This window comes from Arachis stenosperma, chromosome 9 (genome assembly GCF_014773155.1).
Source record: "Arachis stenosperma cultivar V10309 chromosome 9, arast.V10309.gnm1.PFL2, whole genome shotgun sequence".
NCBI lineage: Eukaryota > Viridiplantae > Streptophyta > Magnoliopsida > Fabales > Fabaceae > Arachis > Arachis stenosperma.
Genome location: NC_080385.1, coordinates 542,109 through 562,194, shown reverse-complemented (window position 1 = coordinate 562,194; position 20,086 = coordinate 542,109). Strand labels below are relative to the sequence as shown.

Below are 20,086 nucleotides of genomic sequence, written 5' to 3'. Positions count from 1 at the left end.
ATTCAAATTCTTATTTTTGAAGTCTGAATTCATTTTGCAACAAGAGAGCTTCTTGGCTAAAATGCCATTATAAGATCAATCTGAATCATAGATACATAACTCAGAGAAAGGGAAAAAAATGAGACTAAATTGAAGACAAAAATGAAGAACTAATTGAATTGAGAATGCTGCATGATCCTTTTATCCAACAGCAAAACTCTCGCTCATTTCTACAAGTGTGTAACAGTGTTTGGACAGGTTCAATTTTCGCTCAGCCCCATCTCAATATTGCTGATCCCCAAGTAAGACCAGCACCAAAGCCGGCAGTCGCAACAGTATGGCCTGCCTTGATCTTCCCACTCCGAACTGCTTCATCTAAAGCCAACGGAATAGAAGCCGCACTTGTGTTACCATAATTAGCCAAATTTGATATTACACGTTCCACGGGGATTTCTAACCGATCAGCGACTGCATCAATGATCCTCTGGTTTGCCTACACTTGTTCAGAAATAAGGAGTAAGTTACCCAATTTATACTCTACTAATCGTGAGTTAAATTTTACCACTCAGCTTTGTCATGCAAAGGCATTGATATTTAACCTTCAATGGTTTATCTTAAGATTTAACTTTGTCATTTTGACTACTTGTTGAGAATGCTCATCCTTTTTTTGTACTTATTGCTTCTCTTTCAGCAAAATGATATTATAAAAAGCAGTGTTGTGGAGTTAGTGATTTGGTGGTTGCAAAAATTCTATCAAGCTACGGTTTTTTCTCCTTTAAATTCATTTTCAACAATAATAATAGCATTTAACAAAAACCAAAAGAATGAATGAACTCGATACCTACTTGTTTAGCAAGAAAGTAGATAAATAAGAAATTAATAGCTATATGGAACTTCATATATGATGGCACAGAAGAAGAATTATGGAGTTTGGACAACATTCATATAAAGATTATATTAACATTCAACAGTGGTACCACTTTCTTAGATATCAGATGATATGTTCCCGATACCTGATGAAGAAGTAACCAATCGATGCTCGATGCAGGTAGACCAGCCTTTTGTAGGGCAGCTTCAATTGACTGTGGAACAGTTCGCACTGCAAAGCGAAAGACTTCTTTGCCATTCATGTGAATGCATGAATATGAATGTCGCCTGGGAGGAAAGTTGAACACCGAACCATTTGATTCTGCTGCATCATTGGTCTCATCTTCTTTAATTGTAGCATTCAAATGCCTACAGGAAGTGAAATAAGATGCTTAGTCACAAAACATAAGAGAATGGCATCAAAAATTGAGGAGCAAGGAGCACATACCTTTGACCATCACCATCACTATGCAAATCAAAACCAAATAAACCATCTTCATCACCACTACAGGCCTGCAGCATAATCGTAAAACGGGAGCAATGTCATCAATTTTTGTTTCCTTTCGACTCAAACTGAGAAGATAACAATGCAAACATTATAATAAGCTAAAATTAACAGTACGAAGACAAAGTATTTCATGGAGCTCTCACAAAAAATTCCATCAAATGGAGTTGTCTAAAATATTTAAAATTCGTCCTATCTCACTTTTCTATATTTATAAATTGGGATCAAAATAATTAACAATTTCTTATCAGTCTCTTTTCTATGGTTGAGGTTAAACGGAAAAAAGAAAAAAATCTTTTAACTCAAAAGAATACTACCCTTTGCACTGTCACTAAGCCACTAAGATTAGTGTGTTCTCATTATTCAATAATGGAAATATAAAGAGAAAGATAACGAGAAATTGTTACGGGTCATTCGGTTGCAACTCAGTTGAAACTTCTTCCTGAGAACTCCATTGGTGGTCGTCTATTTCAGTTGGAAGATTTTCTTGCCAGTGGGAACACTGTGGCACCATTGGTGGTCTTCTATTTCAGTTGGAAGATTTTCTTGTCAGTGGGAACACTGTGGCAACCATAATAGGTCTCCGGGACAGATTCAAGGTTCGAAGATGATTTTGGTCATCGTTATAAAACAAGATCAACAAAGGTTGCTATAAAAAAGGTTGCTTTTTGGTTCAAAGTTACTACTAATGTGACATAATTATTGTGGATCTGATCGATACAACTAAATACAAAATATTACTTTGTAAATACTAAATTAATATTCATAGATGAGTAAACCTGAGTCAAATTTTTAAACTGTGCAGAGTGTGGATAAAATAGAGTATGGTGAACTGGTGAGGATTGCAACCATGAAGAAGAAGGGGTCGTTAATAAATTTTTTAAGAGTTTTGTTCCCAATTTATAAATATTCTAGTCAACTCCATTTGATGGAACTTTCTATAAGAGCTCCATCAAATACTTTGCCCAGTCACAAATGAATTCGACTGTTCAACTTATTAAATGGAAATATTGAATACTGCTATAAATGACAGACACCATTAGTAAGGTTTACATTTACCTGTACTAGTACAGCAGCGGCTGCATCTCCAAAAAGGATACAGGACCCCCTGTCAGTCCAGTCGACAAATCTTGAAAGACCATCAGCACCAACCACCAGGACATTTTGAAACCCACCACCTACATTCATATTGATAAATAGAGATGTTTTTCACCAGATTAAGGAGATATTACAACCTCATTTCAACAAAATAATGAATCCATACCCCTAATGTGACAAGCTGCTGAGATTAAACCCAACACAAATCCACTACAAGCAGCTGTAATGTCATAAGACAATGGATTTCTTTTGCAGCCAAGGTGCTTTTGAATCTGAAATTCATAAAGGACAATATAAGAGATCATGAAAGTGATTCAATCATTTGATACAGTTGTGCAGCTTCTCTTATAGTACAGCCTTAACCCACACCTGAGGGGCAGAGCCGAAAAGATCCTCTGGAGTAGACGAGCACAACAATATTAGATCAACATCATCCGGATCAACCTTTGCCATGTCAAGAGCTTTCTGTGCCGCGTCTACTGCTAAAGTTGTCAAGCTATCCCTGCCTGCAAGCACAACATCAAGCCAGGTCCATCACCACACAATACGACTTCGAATGAGATTTTGAACAAGTTGTTATCAATATATTTATGTGATGAATCCACGGAAACAATGGCCTGCTTTATAAGTTATCGATGCTCCATTGACTTCTACATCAACTAAATTCTAGAGCCACCCTAAGAACATGCTATGTAACCTAACCATAGTTAGCTCTAGCAGTAGCAAATAGCAATTCACTAACCTGAAAGAACTCGGCGGTTACGAATCCCAGTACGAACTGATATCCACTCATCATTAGTATCAACTATTTTTGCGAGGTCATCATTGGAAATCTGAAGAGAAGGAACAGCTGAACCACATCCAACTAACTTGCATCCCCTGCTAAAAAGCCTGCAAACAAAGAGTTTACTTGTATAAATAAGAAAGAGAAAACAAAAGACCCCCCAAAACAAGGAAATTACATATGTCTTGGAAAATCCAAATTCAACCATGATGCAAGAAATTGTAACCTTTTGAGAATGAGCGGAAATAATTACAAGCATCAGATAAGTTTTGAAAACAAAAAGAAATTATTATATCCCAAAATCCATCAAATTCCAAAAAATGAGTATGAAAGTCAAAGCTAGTGTTCAGTGGAGCAAATTAACAAACACGGCATGTGCAGAATTAAGTTAAGCACAAAAAAGGACTAAAAAATGGAGCTTGGAAAGAGAAAGAGACCTGGGTATGGGAGATTGGGAAGGAGAAGAATCAATGGAAGAAGCTTTGCCTTGGAGTGCACTAAAGCAAACAACTTTGGGATACCCAAGTGAAGAATAAGGGGCAAGGAAGAAGGTGGAAGATACATTTGGCATTTTTGCACCAGAAAACTATAAAAGCAAAAGAGATTGATGTATGTATTTGTGTGTGAATTATGTCATATGAGAAAGAAAGAAAGAAAAAAACGAACTGAAAAAATAGAAGAAAAGAGTGAGATCGTCAAAATCCAAGTAAGATTTTGTGAGAGAGATGTTATGTTGTTTGTTATGTTAATGTGTTTTCAGAGTCGTTGGGAATTGAAACTAACACGCACACGAATTGAACCAAACAAAAGCGGTGCCTAATGTGTCGCCGTTTTGCGGCGGAGATTACAAAACAAAAAGAGTTAATATCCAAAATCGTCCCTGAAAGATACCCCGATCTCCATTTTGGTCCTCGAAAGATAAAGTTAATCGAAATCGTCCCCGAAAGATACACGACTTGGTCACGTTAGTCCTTCCGTCAGTTTGTTGATGACGTGTCAGTTAAGTGCCACGTGGCATATGATGACGTGGTGGGTTAATGCCACGTGTCACGACATGATTGGTTGACGTGTCCTTGCGTGTCAGATCAGTGGCACGTGGCATGCCACGTGTCAGATCAGTGACACGTGGCGTGTCACTTGACATGTAAAAAAGTTATTTATAATTAAAATAGTCCTTGAAAGTTTAGACGTAAGTCATTTTTATCCCTAAAGTTTTAAAAATTAATCAAATTAGTCCTTATATAATTTTTTTTATTTTTTTGATAATATTAAATTTGAAATATTTTTTGATACTACTAATTTTAATAGAAATGTAATCGACAAACAAAAAATTAGTAATTATATATTTTATTCTTAAAAAATTTTTCAATAAAATTATCTCTCTCCTTTAATTCTTCTCAAAATCTCTCTTATTCTTTTCTATTCTAAAACTTTTTTCTTACATTATTATATTTTGCTGGAATATACATATATATATATATATATATATATATATATATATACTTAAAATTGAAATGTATGTATTTGTTAACCTAAACAAAGTTATATGCTCAAAATCAAAATTTATGTATGTTAACCTAAACAAAGTTAATCAAAATTTATGTTAAACGAATTGCTTCTTAAGCGTACTACATACAAAGATCATAATAAATTTTTGTGTGCTTCATATGTTGAGATAGATGATATAATTTTTCTTTTAATATCACTACCATTACATCCTATATGTAAATAATACCATAATGGAAAAAAAGAGATGTAGTAGACAAAAAATAGTGGTATAACTTTGTTTAGGTTAACATACATAAATTTTGATTTTGAGCATATAACTTTGTTTAGGTTAACAAATACATACATTTCAATTTTAAGTATATATATATATATATTCCAGCAAAATATAATAATGTAAGAAAAAGTTTTTAGAATAGAAAAGAATAAGAGAGATTTTGAGAAGAATTAAAGGAGAGAGATAATTTTATTGAAAAATTTTTTAAGAATAAAATATATAATTATTAATTTTTTGTTTGTCAATTACATTTCTATTAAAATTAGTAGTATCAAAAAATATTTCAAATTTAATATTATCAAAAAATAAAAAAAATTATATAAGGACTAATTTGATTAATTTTTAAAATTTTAGGGATGAAAATGACTTACGTCTAAACTTTCAAGGACTATTTTGATTATAAATAACTTTTTTACATGTCAAGTGACACGTGGCATGCCACGTGTCACTGATCTGACACGCAGTGACACGTCAACCAATCGTGTCGTGACACGTGGCATTAACCCACCACGTCATCATATGCCACATGGCACTTAACTGACACGTCATCAACAAACTGACGGAAGGACTAACGTGACCAAGTCGTGTATCTTTCGGGGACGATTTCGATTAACTTTATCTTTCGAGGACCAAAATGGAGATCGATGTATCTTTTAGGGACGATTTTGGATATTAACTCAAACAAAAAAAAGTGTTTAATTCTTTTCCATTAACCAAAAAAAAGGACAGAGGCTATGTCAGGAATTAAAATTTTATTTAAGAATTTTGTTAATTAATGAATTATTATATATATAAGATAAAATTTGAATATTTATTTAAGTGAATAAATAAATTAACTATTTGATTAATTTAAATTAATTATTATTTCAACTAACTTATTTTTTTTAATAAGTTGAATTTTAAATTCATTTAATTCGGTATTAATAAATGGTAAATTTTATGGTATTTTTTATTGTTGTGTTTAAATTGTCTAATTTATTTTTATAAATAAAAAATAAAAATAAAATATTTAAAATTTATTAAATATTTTTTTTGTCTTTTTTAATAAGTTAAACACTATGTCTTAGATACCATAACACTCACCTAAATAATTATACACATGTGTCTAATTATATATTAAAAGATTAGTCAGATAATTATTTTGTCATTTAAAATGTTAATAATCATTTAAAAAATTGGAATTGTAGTCAAATGACTATGTAAATTTTTTTATATTATTATTAAGTTAAAATTAAACTTTTCAAATTAACTTATTTTGTTTAATATAGAAGAATTAACACACATTTTTCATTTAGTAGGTTTTATTATTTGATAATAATAATATAGATAATTAGATATAAAATATACAAGATGTTTTAAAAAAAAAAAAGACATAATATTTTGTTTTTAGTTTTACTTTTACTTTTTATCTAATATCTTATTCTTATATAATTTTTTAAAAAGAAAGAAAATATATAAAACTATTATATAAAAGAACAATGATTATATGTTTATATTCTAATATATAATCTATATAAATAATTGATTGATAGCTCACTTTTAATATACATCTGAAATATTATTTCCCTTAAGTGTGCAATGTAATATCACCATCATTTTATTTTCTTGTGTTCATGATCCAACTGCTTTTGTGGCTTGTTCAATTGTTGTAACCCACTACCCACCAATACCATCATTATTTTTCCAAGCAACAATGATGTGTTTAATTTAAAGTACTAACTAATGTAGTTGCATATCTGGCTACCTGCTTTGCAAAAAATAGTTTAATGTTTTATGAATATTACTAACTATACTTTTTATTTAATCAATTATTTTAGAGTATGACTTTGATGCTTTATCAAATTTAAAAAGATTTATTTTCATTAACTAATTGTAGTATTTTTTCTTGCATAGTTATTAAAATAATCAAATAATATATATGGGTGAAAATTAACTATATTAATATATTATTAACTTAAAAGATGAAAATAAAAGCTAGTGTAACATATATAAATCTTATCTTCTAATCAAATATACTTTCAAAGTGTATTTGGATGGGGTAATTAAATTATTAAAGAAAAGAAAATAATGTTGGAAAATATTTAAAATAATTTATAACAAAATTGTGTTTGGGCATTCAATAGAAAGAATTTATAACATTTAAGAAATTTTAATGAATAATTTTAATTAGCCAGAATAAAGGATTTCAATTTTCACTTATAATAAATGGATTTTAATTTCTCATTCTTTTATCTTAATTAAAATTAATAAAAAAAGAAGTCATATGAGAGAAAAATAAACCAATAGATGTAATTCAATTACATTGCCCATACAAAAAATTTTATAAATGCAAGTAATATATTTATTTCATCCAAATAAAAAAAAGTTGCAATTGATTAAAATTCAATTAAAACATAAATGTCTATGTGTTTAAAATTCTATAAAATTTTAAAATACTTTTATCTAAACACAACCTCAATATGTAAAAATCAAATTCTTCTTTTAGTAATAAGGTTAAATTACACAGTTAGTTCCTACATTTTTAGTGTAATTGCAAATTGGTCTTTACACTTTAAAAGTTTATAATTGGATCCCTAAAAAGAATTAAAATTTGCAATTTAGTCCTCGCCGGTCAAAAAGTGTTGATTTAACAGAATATTCTCAGAATATGCTGAAAATATTCTATTAAAATAGAGAATATACTGAAAATATTCTGTTAAATCAAATACTTTTTGAACGACGGAGACTAAATTGCAAATTTTAATTATCTTTAGAGATTTAATTACAAATATTTAAAGTATATGAAACAATTTACAATTTTACTGAAAATGTAGGAACCAACTTTATAATTTAACCTAGTAATAAATACTCAATCAATAAGCCAATATCTTATATGAGAAGAAGGGGCAAGAGAGAGTTTTTAATTTACAATCACATTTGGCTCATGTTTTATATAAATTTCTAAACCAAATTTTCCTGCTAATAAATGGTGGGGAAAAATTGATTCATGTTTGGGACCCTTAACCCTTTGCATGTTTGCCAAGTCAAGGACTCAAGGCACCTCAATAGTTCAACTTGATTCCCCTAATAAATTATTCTTTTTATCTTTTTGGACATACGTAATAAATTATTCCCAACATTGATATTAACGCTTTTTTTTATTATTATGTGAGGGCACAAGGCCCAACAAAAATAGAAACAAGACTAATAAAGGCTGGAAGAGGATTAAGACACTAAAGATCATAAAAATTTTAAAATAAGCAACTTACCAACAATCAGAGTGGCGCAGCGGAAGCGTGGTGGGCCCATAACCCACAGGTCCCTGGATCGAAACCAGGCTCTGATATAAAAGAGTAGCTTCTCCCACTCAACAGATTTTGGGCTCAGGCTCCTTTTTTACACCCCCAAAAAATGCGACTTACCAGTCCAAAAATAAAAATGGGGCAACATATATGGCCCAACAATTTTAAAAGCAGATTTTGGGCTCGACCCCGTTTTTATACCAAAAAAAAGTCTTATAGCAATTATTTTTTAACCTAATAATTTATACCTATAAGTATACTTATAATTGCATATTCTTACAACATCTATAATTATGTATAATATAAAGTAATTATATACTATTAATCAATAAGAAATATAAAATATGAATAAATAAACAAAATAAACAATTATTATAATGGATAACTATTTAGCATTAGAAATCAATTTGAATTAATAGAATAATTAATTTATTTAAATAAATATTAAAATTTTAAATCGTATATAATAATTTATAAGTAAAGATTGCATATATTCGTGCAATTAAAGACATCTATGATGGAGTCACAACTAGTGTGAAGACTCAAAGTGGTGTGACAGAAAAATTTTTCATTGGTATAAGATTGCACCAGGAATCATCTTTAAGTCCATATCTTTTTCACATTAGTCTTAGAAATACTCACAGAGTACATCCAAGAGCCTGTGCCATGGTGCCTGTTTTTTGTCGATGATATCGTCCTTATGGAAGAGTCAAAGGATGACCTAAATAAAAAGTTGGAGTTATAGAGAGAAGCTTTAGAAGTGTATGGTCTGCGCATAAGCCGTAGTAAGATGGAATATATGGAATGTAAGTTCAATTTGAGAAGGGAAAACCCTAATATAGAGGTGAAGATTGGAGAAAACTTCCTACGAAAAATTAAAAATTTTAAGTGTCTTGGGTGCATCATACAGGATGTAAATGATAGGATCCAAGTAGGTTGGTCAAAATGGCGGAGTATATCTGGTTTTATATGCGACAAAAAGTGCCTTTAAAACTTAAAGGTCGCACCGGTATAAGACCGACTATACTTTACGGTACGGAGTGTTAGGCGGCTAAAGGAGAGCACGAACATAAGTTGAGTGTGGCAAAGATGAAAATGTTGAGATGGATAAGTGGTCATACGCGATTGGATAAAATAAGGAACGAAGATATAAGGAAAAGAGTTGGAGTAGCACCCATTATGGAAAAGATGGTTGAATCGCGTCTCAGGTGGTTTGAACATGTGAGAAGAAGACCGATAGAACATCCAGTCAGAAGAGTGGATGAGATGGAAGATGGACAAGTGGCGAAAGGTAGAGGAAGACTTAAGAAGACCGTCTATGAGGTGGTCAAACGAGATCTACATGTAAACAGTCTCTCTGTAGACATGATACATGACAGAGCACAATAGCATCGTTTGATTCATGTAGTCGACCCCACTTAATAAAACAAGACTTTATTTTGTTGTATGTAATAATTTATTAACCAATAATAAATTCTTCAATAGAGCTGACAAATTAATCTTTGTTTGACCAAATTGAAAAAATAGTAGAAAAAAGAAAGAAAAAAAAACCCTATTTAGCATAATGGATATTTTTTTTGGGTTGTATTTTTGAATATTTAATATTTAATATTGGTCTCCATAATAATCCATACGTAATTGGGGTGTTGTGTGACCATGCTTCTTCTCTGCGCTTCTTCCATCTCTTCTCCACCTCACAAACTCTTCACTCCTCTCTTCTCTTCTTCTCCTGCTTCTTCTTCTTCTTCAACCTCACATTCTCTCAGAAACCCCTTACTCCCATTCAAGCTCACTACTTCCACCACCACCAGAATCCAAAGCCTTGCTAAAGAAGAAGCTTCATCTTCATCTTCAGCTTCATCAGAATTAGGTTATGATCCAAAGGCAGGTGTTTCCGTTTACAAGCCCAAATCATACGAAGTTCTCGTCACTGATGCAGCCAATTCCCTCGCTTTTGCTCTCCAAGACGCCAAAATTCGCCTCGAGATCGATTTCCCGTACATCTCTTTTTGCATTTCCTTTTTCACAATTTCTAAAAGCCTTTAACTTTGAATAAAAGCTAGAAACTTTGTTGTAATTTGTAACTTATAATAGTCTTAGTCCATGCATAGTGATACTTTGTCTTTAAGATAGTCGTTTTTATTTATTGTTCAAGTAAAGCTTATTATTGATTTTTCAATTGTGTATGCAATGCATTGCATGGTTTCTATGTTCCTGTGTGACAGTTAGCATCATATTGCTATTTTGGAAATGGTTTAGTTTCTTGTTAGGACACTAGATACTATTATTATCTTCTTTTCCTATGTTGTTAACCTATAACTCTTCAGGATTCCAATTAACAATTGAGCTTTTAGGTGTGGCTTTTATTGCTGTAATTCTCTTCCTGACTTTTGTTCTCTTGGGTTGTGTGTATGCAGGCCCTTGCCCAGCAACATAAGTTCTTATAAGGTACTATTCTTTGCTATCATGAAACAAATGTTATCAAGTGACTAATGTTTGTCAGTTTTGGCCCTTCATTATATGTGGCTGCAACTTTTCCATTGTAGTGCTATTAGTGATAGTTGAGAGTGCCTTAACTTGTCAACTTTTACTTCGTCTTCATTAGTACTTAGCTTCAGATTCTTAGATGCACTTGCGGATATTGTCACAGTCAGTAACATAACATTTTAAGATATGGCGCACGGCTAACTTGAATTCTGATCCAAAATGACATTTACTTATTATTGGTTGTGAACACAGTTCATGTGTGTCGACATATAAGTCCGTTTAGTTGATTTTCATGTCTATGCTTTATGTTAGGCTAACATCAATTTCATGCTTCGAGAGACATTGTTCTAATTCACGGTTACTTGACCTTTGTGAGGCATGCGTCTCAAAACATTGCACATAATTGTCTCAAATTCCTAAATATTTCAAGGGATCTTCAGATGAGTTCATTGATGCCAACATTCAACTCGCATTGGCTGTTGTGAAAAAGCTCCAGGAGAAACAGGAGACCCGAGCTTGCTTAGTAAGAAGACGCATTATTTTCGTCCCATCCTTACTTAGAAGAAATATTTATTCTCGTGAATAAATTTTTACCTTCTGTTTTTCTGGAGAAGATCTTATGATATATGTTCCCGATTGTAGGTCTTCCCTGATAAGCCAGAAAAGCGCAGAGCCTCCGAGTTGTTCAAATCAGCTTTGGATTCGGTAATGAAAATACACTTATTATGGTTTTTTCCCCATCTTTCTAATGGATTTATCTTATTTTCCTGCATCTTTCTTATTTTGAAGTGTCATTTTTGTTATGAATTCAGATTGATGGCATTACCATTGGTTCCTTAGATGATGTCCCTGCTGGACCTATGACTTCATTTTTCCGGTCTGTTAGGAACACCCTTGATTTTGATTTTGAAGATGAAAATGAAGGTTTGTTCTTTGGGGAAAATTGCACTAGGATATTGTACTAAGTCAATAACTTTTTCCAAATTATCATGTTCGAAACTTAGGGATGAGAATATATCAAAAATTCAAAATTAATAATAATGCACGATGACTTGATACTTGAACTGCAGATCGATGGAAGTCTAATGAGCCTCCATCACTCTACATATTCCTTAACTGCAGTACGCGTGAACTAGCAAATATTGAGAAGTATGTGGTATGGTGTCTCTGCCATTTGGAATGTTTCTTGAACCTCTTTTCACTTTAATATTTGATGTGCTTATGAAATTTCGCTATTCTTTATTTGCATTGGGTTGTTGTTGGCTTATTCATTCAGAAAATATTTAGTTTTTTCTTTGGTGATAATATGCAATGGAATATAAAGCTTGAATCCTTTCGTTTGATTTTGGGACAGCATGTAACACTCTTTTTTGTATACTATTTTCTTCCAAATCTAGATTTTGATGGCCTTTGTTGGCTGTATAAGCAATTCTTAAATTCTTAATTATTAGCTATTGAACAGGTTATATTTCTGACTCGTTTCATGTTGGTGGTAGTTACTTTAATGTATTTTATATATTGTTACCTCTTGAATTTTGCAGGAAAAATTTGCCGTGTCTACACCAACACTTCTATTTAATCTTGAACTAGACACACTACGGTATATTCTCTTTATATATACATGCATGTTGCTCAGTTGCTGTGCCTATAACCTTAGTTTTAATATAATTATTTTTGACAGAGTTAGTATTGAATTTACAGTGCCGATTTAGGCCTTTTGGGCTTCCCTCCCAAAGATTTGCATTACCGCTTCCTTTCACAATTTACTCCGGTATTCTACATTAGAATCAGAGAGTATTCAAAGGTGCCTCTTCTTTATTGAATTGTTTTTACCTGATCATTTTCTCAAATAATTGGTATTGATTGTTTTCTTTTTATGTTTTTAAGACAGTTGCAATAGCACCTTATATTGTCAATTACAGTGGAGCAGTGTTCCGCCAGTATCCAGGTATGGCTATATGGTATTTTGATCTTAGTATATAACCAGTGCACTAAATTGTTACTTCATGGTTTGTTGTTCAGGTCCTTGGCAGGTGATGCTTAAGCAAGCAGATGGTTCTTACGCTTGCATAGCAGAAAGCGCAACCCGCTTCACCCTTGGTGAAGTAAATACACCATCTTTAACTCTTTTCACTTTTTAAACTGTAAACACTTTGGTATTAACTTTTAAACTGATGTAGGCCAAAGAAGAGTTGTTGAGAGTCTTGGGACTTCAAGAAGAGGAGGGAAGCTCTCTAGAATTTCTTCGAAGAGGCTACAAGGTGTTCTATTTTGTTAGTTTATCAGTCTATGTTTTTCTTTATGCTTGTTGCTTGTTTGTTGGCGCGTCTCTTATTCACATATAAGGGTGCTTTTTCTCAGCTTATTTTGCCAAAATACTGTATAAGAAAGCCAGGTTTCACATATTTGGATAAAATTTAGAAATAATCAGGATTTTGCGAGTTTTAAGCTTTTTTTATTTTGTTGGAGCTGAAGATAGTAGCTTATAAGAAAAATCAACTTTTAGTTTTTTCAATTATAAAGAAACTTTTGAACATGCCTGAAATCTTTTACCTGCCTCATTTGATATTGCAGGCAAGCACATGGTGGGAAGAAGATTTTGATTTGGAAGCATCTTCTGCATGGAGGAGCTGATCACTACACTGTAAAACTACTATAAGAGATTCTCTCTGTTTTTTTTTTTTAAATTTAAATGTAAGTTCTATGTAATATTCCCAATTTTCTGTTCAGTTTGAAACCAATGTGACCCATTTGTGGCATTTATAGTTGAATTGTTGCAAACAAATATCAGATGGAATTTCCAAACCCAATTGTAACAAATCAAATTGTGGGAATCCACCAAAGTATACCAGCAATTAGTTTGATAAAAGGTTAAAGAAACCCATCATATCCCTGAAAAGACCATTAATCTCTCTATCTTGCGGAATTGATTTGGATCCTCTCATACTTAGAATAAAAAAGTTTTCTCTAACCAGATCATGTTTGCTTCGAACATGAGAGGATTTAACTTCATGGAATCATGTTGCATTTATTGTCTATGTAATCCCATAGTTTGATTTGCTAACATGCATAACAAATAGATGATGGTTTGAAATGTACTTGTATTTATTCAATATGCACAAGCAATACTATAGTCTTCATTTCTTGTGACTATTACCATTTAAACTTTTTATCTTTTGTTTATAATTATGACAAGAGCTTGATATTGCCATATTGGTTGTAAAGTTTCTCCTCTGATATACTAGGAAGCCTAATCATATATTGGTGCAGATTTTTTGCCAAAATTTCACATGCCAGACTTTGTTAAACTAACATGTTTACAGCACTTTACAAATGCAAGAAGTCTTGCACTGAGAGACTGCAATTGGTCCCCATTTTCTACAAACAGAAAAGAAAAAGATAGAGGTCACTTTGGACCATAATGACTGAAGTCAGGTTCAGATGGTTTTTGAATTCTTCCTAGACTAGTGGAACTACCTGCTTCACGAAGCCTATGACCGTGAAGTACATTCCCGGCAAAGCGTGAAGCATACATGGTTGTGGCAAAGCTAGATGAACTTGAGGAACGTTTAACCAAGGCCTTTGCAGAATCACCACCACTGTCATCAGAATCATAATAATACTCTTCCTCCTGCCTTCTTTGCATGGTGTATTTCCTCCTCATATACCTCCTCCACGCGGCTTGAATGTAGATTGCGGCCCATGTCCTCCATTGCTGTGAGTAGAATCTGAAGGTATGCTGAACCTGCCTACTATGAATGTATCTAAACTGCGAAGCGACAAACTTAAGCTCCTCGGCTTCCAATGCGAATGCCTCGACCTCATTTATGGCCTTCACTGTCCTAGTAGATGATGGCAAGTTTGCTGCAGCTTTTGGATCTAGTGCCCATGTTAGTAGCTCCTCACCACAGAAGTCTCCTTCTTTGAGAAGCCCTCTGTTAAAGAATCCACTCCTTCCACCATCTGTGGTGACACTCTCTAAGCGTCCACGGATGATGAAGAGCATCTCGTTGACAGGGTCTCCTTCCCTAACTATGTCAGTGCCCTCTGTGTACAGAGTAGGTTTCAGTCGCTCGCATATAGCATCGAGCAGGCGTTCCTCCATGTTAGCAAAGAGAGGAACCTGAATATACATATTTCCCATGCATAGGAAGACCAATGAGAAAATGAAGATAAATTCTTAGATTCTGAATTATTTATAACATAACATATCTCAGAAAGCACAAGTTAGTATTCTTAAGACTCACCCTTTTAACCAGATTCAAACAAAGATGCCGTTTGATGTCTCTCCTTAAATCTTTTGGAAGGCTCTTCATCAAGCTCTCTTCGTCCACGCCTCGGGTATTCAGCCACTTGTATTGATCGTAGCGTCTGACTCTTTCCCTTAGTTCTGGAGGAAGCGAGCGATGATGCATCCATAGCTCGGAATCACGTCTTTGGATCCTCATTTCGTCAAGATGAACCGACATTGAGTCAAGGTATGTCTGTTCATTTCCATGATGACACAAAGATTAGAACTTGCCATGCAAATTTTTTTAAGTACGTTTGATTTTATGACATGAACATGAAATGTTTGTGTCCTAAAGCATAAAGATGTTTTGATTCATCTATTGAACATTTCAAAAGATCATCTGCTAACAGTTTAAGTTAAGCAAATAAACACAAACTGCAGCTCCAGTCATTTCACATGGAAGAGAAACATAGAATGATAGAATGAGGTTTGTGGTTATTGTGAGTGATATGAATGAACTAAGATGAAGTACCTGAGTCCAAGGGTGGCTATGATGAAAACCATAGTGAACTATTTTCTAGGGAACAAAGAAAGTGCATGGAATTGAAACTCCTCCAATTTGAATTAGACACCAAGTATATATAGAATCTTAAATCATATAAAAAACTTGAAACTAATACCGAAGTTTGTAGAGGCCATCTAATAGTTACTAAACCCAACTCTGCCTATGTTACATAGCCGGTCCCAATCCCAAGCCTGGATAAAAGAGGAGGGTTGTGCTAGGCCTTTGACAGCTAACATAAAACTTTGTCGAATTTTCATGACATAATACAAATGTCTTAACATATCAAGTCAAACAAAGGAGTAAAAACAGGAGTAGATCAAACTTAAGCCATGTATCTTTTCCAAGGAAAACTAGTTTTATGTCTCACAAATTTGCATATCAATAAGCATCCTCAATAAATTGAATATCAGTAGTGCTTGCTGTTTGTTCACCTGCATGTTTCCAATCAGAAGTGCGAAAAGGATGAGCCCCATAACAGCTATTGCTATGGAAAACCACACCTCTTTACTGTAGGTGCTGGTTGAAAGCCCTTGGCCAATGGTACTGTCAAACACAAAACAGAAGAAAGCTCAAGCTTGTTCAAAATTTGCCAATGCATATTTAAATTGCAATGATTTTCTCCTATGTTAAATTATATTACATATGACATTCCCTTGATTTGTTATGCCTATATGGATATCCCGTAGGTTACTTGTTTTAACTTTACAGGGGAGTCCCTACTGAGATTTGGAAAATCTTTAAGATAATACAATTGTTAGTGCATATTTATCCACCATTATTTATTACATTTTGACCTTACACTAAGATAACAAGATCATAGGTTCAAACCACGGAGTTAGCCACTAATGCAGGACAATTTGTGCCAAGATGGCGCATATATATACTATCTAAATTTTCTGAATTCGTCATTGCCTACTGCTTTTGCTAGTTATATAGTGTAGGCAGTGCAACAATTTACCTCAGATTTTGAAGGCCCCACCATAAACAGTAACAGAACTTAGGAAAGACTTCAACAGAAGCAACAATACCACTCTTGATTGCTTGAGCAAAGATTCCATAATTGAACTCACCATCAACAAAGCACTTCTTTACAAGAACATCCTCACTGACATTTTTCCAAGCATCAAACCCTGGGATGTGCTTATTGGTACTTCCACAGTACAAGAAATGACTGTTACATCTATTATCTTCAAGACAAACATTGTTCCAACATGTGTCATTGCGTTCTATGGCAAGTAAGTACCAAACGGAGCCAGTTATCTGGAACAAAGTAGAAGAATGTTCTTAGTAAAACTTTTTACAGTCAGTTTACGATGTATCAATCATTATGCCTATGTTTTTAGTTTATAAAATCCTAAACCTTTTTTTTCTCATAAACAGTTGAAATGTTGCACTTTTGAGTTGAATCCTTGGATTTATGGATGGAATTAGTATGAAAGGACTAATTTGTCACCATTTTTTGAATGGTGAGAGATGAATTCATCATTTTCAAATCTTGGTGGACGACTTTATCCTCTATATGGTGAAAAATTCTTGATTTGGTAGGCTAGTAGAGATTAGTGGTGATACTTTTGGTGATTCTTGCTATAAACAAGACATCTCGAATTAATTAAAAGTACATATGATGATCAAATGAGGACCCTAAAGAATAATAAGAAGGTTCAATCATGCAACATGCACTTACATGACTAGCTAGCATAAACCAAATCAAATAGTAAATGGCTCCAAGCAGTGCATTTTCTGCAAAAACACCAGCTGTCTTTTTAACTTCCGATGCTAATGGAAGAAACCTTAGAAATCTTGGAAAATATTGCAGGATCACAGTTCTCAACAGTGCCGTTTTCGTACTCAATACCTCTGAATGTCTTGTTTTGTATAGATATTTCCACACTATAATCTGCATTAGGAACATGTAGAAAATGAACCATATTGGCAAGGCAATTTTCAAATATAACTAAAATCATCATCAACTTGTATTGAAGTTAGAAGTTTTGTTCAGTAGCCCTTGACAATTCAAAAGGCATGGTTTTCAAACCTGTGGCATAGGAAACACAGACAAGAAGTCGATAATGAAATATCGCTGTAAATATCTACTAGCAATCTTTGCAGGATCTATGACAAGTTCACCTCTTCCAAACACACGAGATGAAGGCGCGATATAAGCAGTTCGGAACTGAAAGCTTATGCGCAGGAGATAGATAAAATCCAATACAGTCCTCAGTGCTGCTGTAAAATTCGCCAGCGTGCTATCTATGGCGAGGCAGAATGACTTGACGTTGAAGTAAGGGAGATAGAAGAAGAAAGGGTCAACAGCTACTGAAAAAATGCAGAGGATCTCAAAGAACTTGTTCCAATGGAGAAGGTGCTTGTCTTGAGGATCAAACACTTTCTTCTCTGAAACTTTGAGATCTTCAGGGAACACTGCCCAAGTAGTTACACCAGTTTTCAGTGACCTTCCAAATGTTCTGAGTCCCGCTGATCCTTTCTTCACTCCTAGCCTAAAGGATTGTGACGGATTCTTCCTTGCGCGGCCGCCAACATGGAAGATTGATCTTAGCCTATCCATCAAACTCGGTCTGCCTGAGAATGACATGTTAGAATCAAGATCATCCAACCTGCATTATACACTCTATGTTAGCTTCATTATTGGCCTTTGAGCAAATTCATCACATAACCGATTTTATGGTCAGAGACCTTGTATTCAGAGATACTGAATTAATGTACTTTGTGATAGGACACATAGACACTAACAAGAAATACAACTTATTTTTATTTTTTCTTTCATTATTTCTATCAAATTTTCATAATTATATTTTTCTTCCAAGATTTTTTGTACGGAAAAAATAAAGTAAATTAGGCTTTCACAATTTATTCTAGTTTATCACCAAACAAAATATAAGAACACTAATTTTTGTGTCTTCGTCTTTTGTGTCTTGTTCTTAATGTCCTGTTCTCAGAATTAAACGTAGTCTATGAGACTATTTTGTATCACTTTTTTCAGGACCATAATAGTAATCTACTCTCAATATTTACCTTATTTCATAACCATGATAATCATGAAACTTTTATGTAAGTACCACTTGTGAACATTTGAAGCAATTGTATCTTTATTTTGTATAAGAATTTGTGTACCTTACAAACTTCTCCCTCTGGCCTCCAATATACTGTGACTTGTAACCAGTGTCAAACATTTTGAGGAAATTACATAGATACCCCGCCAGGAATTGGTGATCTTCCTAGCAGTTTCTTGTCTTGTTATTATACCAGGAAGTTTAGTATCCCATTTCCTGCAATGCAGAGAGAAAGAGAAAAAAAAAAAAAAGAAGCCAAACATGTTGGAAAAACTTTTTTATTTAATTCAAAGAAAAATTAATTATGAAAAAAAAGGGTGACAAATGATCCTTAGGAAACAATGTAATTGCTTATTCATCCAAGGCTTGAAACCTATCTAATGTTCATTGGTTTGTGTTCTTATTGATTTGATAATCATAATGCTAATTTCTAAGAATGATGGTTTAATTTTATTTTATTTTTCCCCTTCAAAGATGCCTAATTTCCATTTTCATATTAAAGGAGAGGTATACATAATCATGTAAATACAATGTTGAAATGCACAATTGAAGCAACATTAAATTAGGAAGGTTAAAAAAATAGAGGAAGACTTACTGATGAGGATTTTTAAGGCTTTGATTTGAAGAATCAAGAGAGCAATGACATAAGATGCAGATTGATGAATAAAGAAAAGAATGTTTTTGTTTGTGATGATAAAGGAATTGGAATTAAGGTGGTCTGGTTTGGCTTTTGGAGTTGATTTAGGTAGTTTAGACCGTTATGGTAGTTAGGATTATTGTCCCCGCCATGCATGCATGCCATCACAACCTTCACACGTGCTATACTATTTATTTATTTTTCAGATATCACTCAAGTCTTCTTGCTATTTTACTCATGATATCACAATTGTCTTTTTTTAGTTCGCAAACTTTATAAACGTAATTCACGTTAGTCCTCGGGACAATTTTCGGCACAAAAACGTTAATAAAACCCTGATATGGACAATCAAATTTAGTTTTGGCGCTTAAATAGTCCAAAAATGGCGTCAGGATATTTATTTTAAGAAAAAAAGTTTCAATAAATACTACTTATAATATTTTTTTAGACTATTAAAGTGTCAAAACAAAAATGACGTCGTTTTACAGAATAAACGTGATATTTGGTTGTTCACATCAGTGTTACGTTAACGTTTTTGTATCGAAAATTAGCTTATAAATTAATGTGAGTCACATTCGCAAAATTTAAGGACTAAATAAAGTCAATTGAAACTTCAGAGACTAAATTAAGACTTGCATACAAGTTGATGGATTAAATTGAATATTATCTCCTCAATTAATCTATGTGTGTAAACCTGTTTGTGCAACTTTATTCGGAATTGTAAAAATCTACACATATTATTATTTAAAGAAAATATGTATATAATCATACAGAAATTAAAACCATATCCGATCCTGA

At 33.1% G+C, this 20,086-nt stretch overlaps 3 protein-coding genes across 3 annotated transcripts; 1 reads left to right on the top strand and 2 right to left on the bottom strand.

Moving 5' to 3' along the window:
- Window positions 1-250: 250 nt before the first annotated feature.
- LOC130950536 (beta-ketoacyl-[acyl-carrier-protein] synthase III A, chloroplastic-like) lies at window positions 251-4,004 on the bottom strand. The gene is made up of 8 exons (XM_057879060.1): window positions 3,671-4,004; window positions 3,192-3,340; window positions 2,819-2,955; window positions 2,616-2,721; window positions 2,411-2,529; window positions 1,295-1,359; window positions 993-1,215; window positions 251-472 (listed from the first exon to the last, which is right to left on the bottom strand). The coding sequence occupies exons 1-8, from the start codon at window positions 3,802-3,804 to the stop codon at window positions 251-253; spliced, it is 1,155 nt and encodes a 384-aa protein (XP_057735043.1). The 5' UTR covers window positions 3,805-4,004.
- A 5,912-nt stretch (window positions 4,005-9,916) lies between these two features.
- Window positions 9,917-13,889, top strand: LOC130951309 (protein LPA3). Its single transcript, XM_057879962.1, has 12 exons — window positions 9,917-10,294; window positions 10,715-10,745; window positions 11,215-11,307; window positions 11,427-11,489; window positions 11,597-11,708; window positions 11,855-11,940; window positions 12,326-12,384; window positions 12,486-12,588; window positions 12,672-12,732; window positions 12,807-12,889; window positions 12,965-13,045; window positions 13,359-13,889. The coding sequence occupies exons 1-12, from the start codon at window positions 9,954-9,956 to the stop codon at window positions 13,416-13,418; spliced, it is 1,173 nt and encodes a 390-aa protein (XP_057735945.1). The 5' UTR covers window positions 9,917-9,953; the 3' UTR covers window positions 13,419-13,889.
- A 301-nt stretch (window positions 13,890-14,190) lies between these two features.
- Window positions 14,191-18,771, bottom strand: LOC130948189 (putative cyclic nucleotide-gated ion channel 7). The gene is made up of 7 exons (XM_057876902.1): window positions 18,713-18,771; window positions 17,616-18,195; window positions 17,265-17,477; window positions 16,539-16,840; window positions 16,012-16,123; window positions 15,032-15,268; window positions 14,191-14,907 (listed from the first exon to the last, which is right to left on the bottom strand). Exons 1-7 carry the CDS (start codon window positions 18,769-18,771, stop codon window positions 14,191-14,193), a joined length of 2,220 nt encoding a protein of 739 aa, XP_057732885.1.
- Window positions 18,772-20,086: the final 1,315 nt, after the last annotated feature.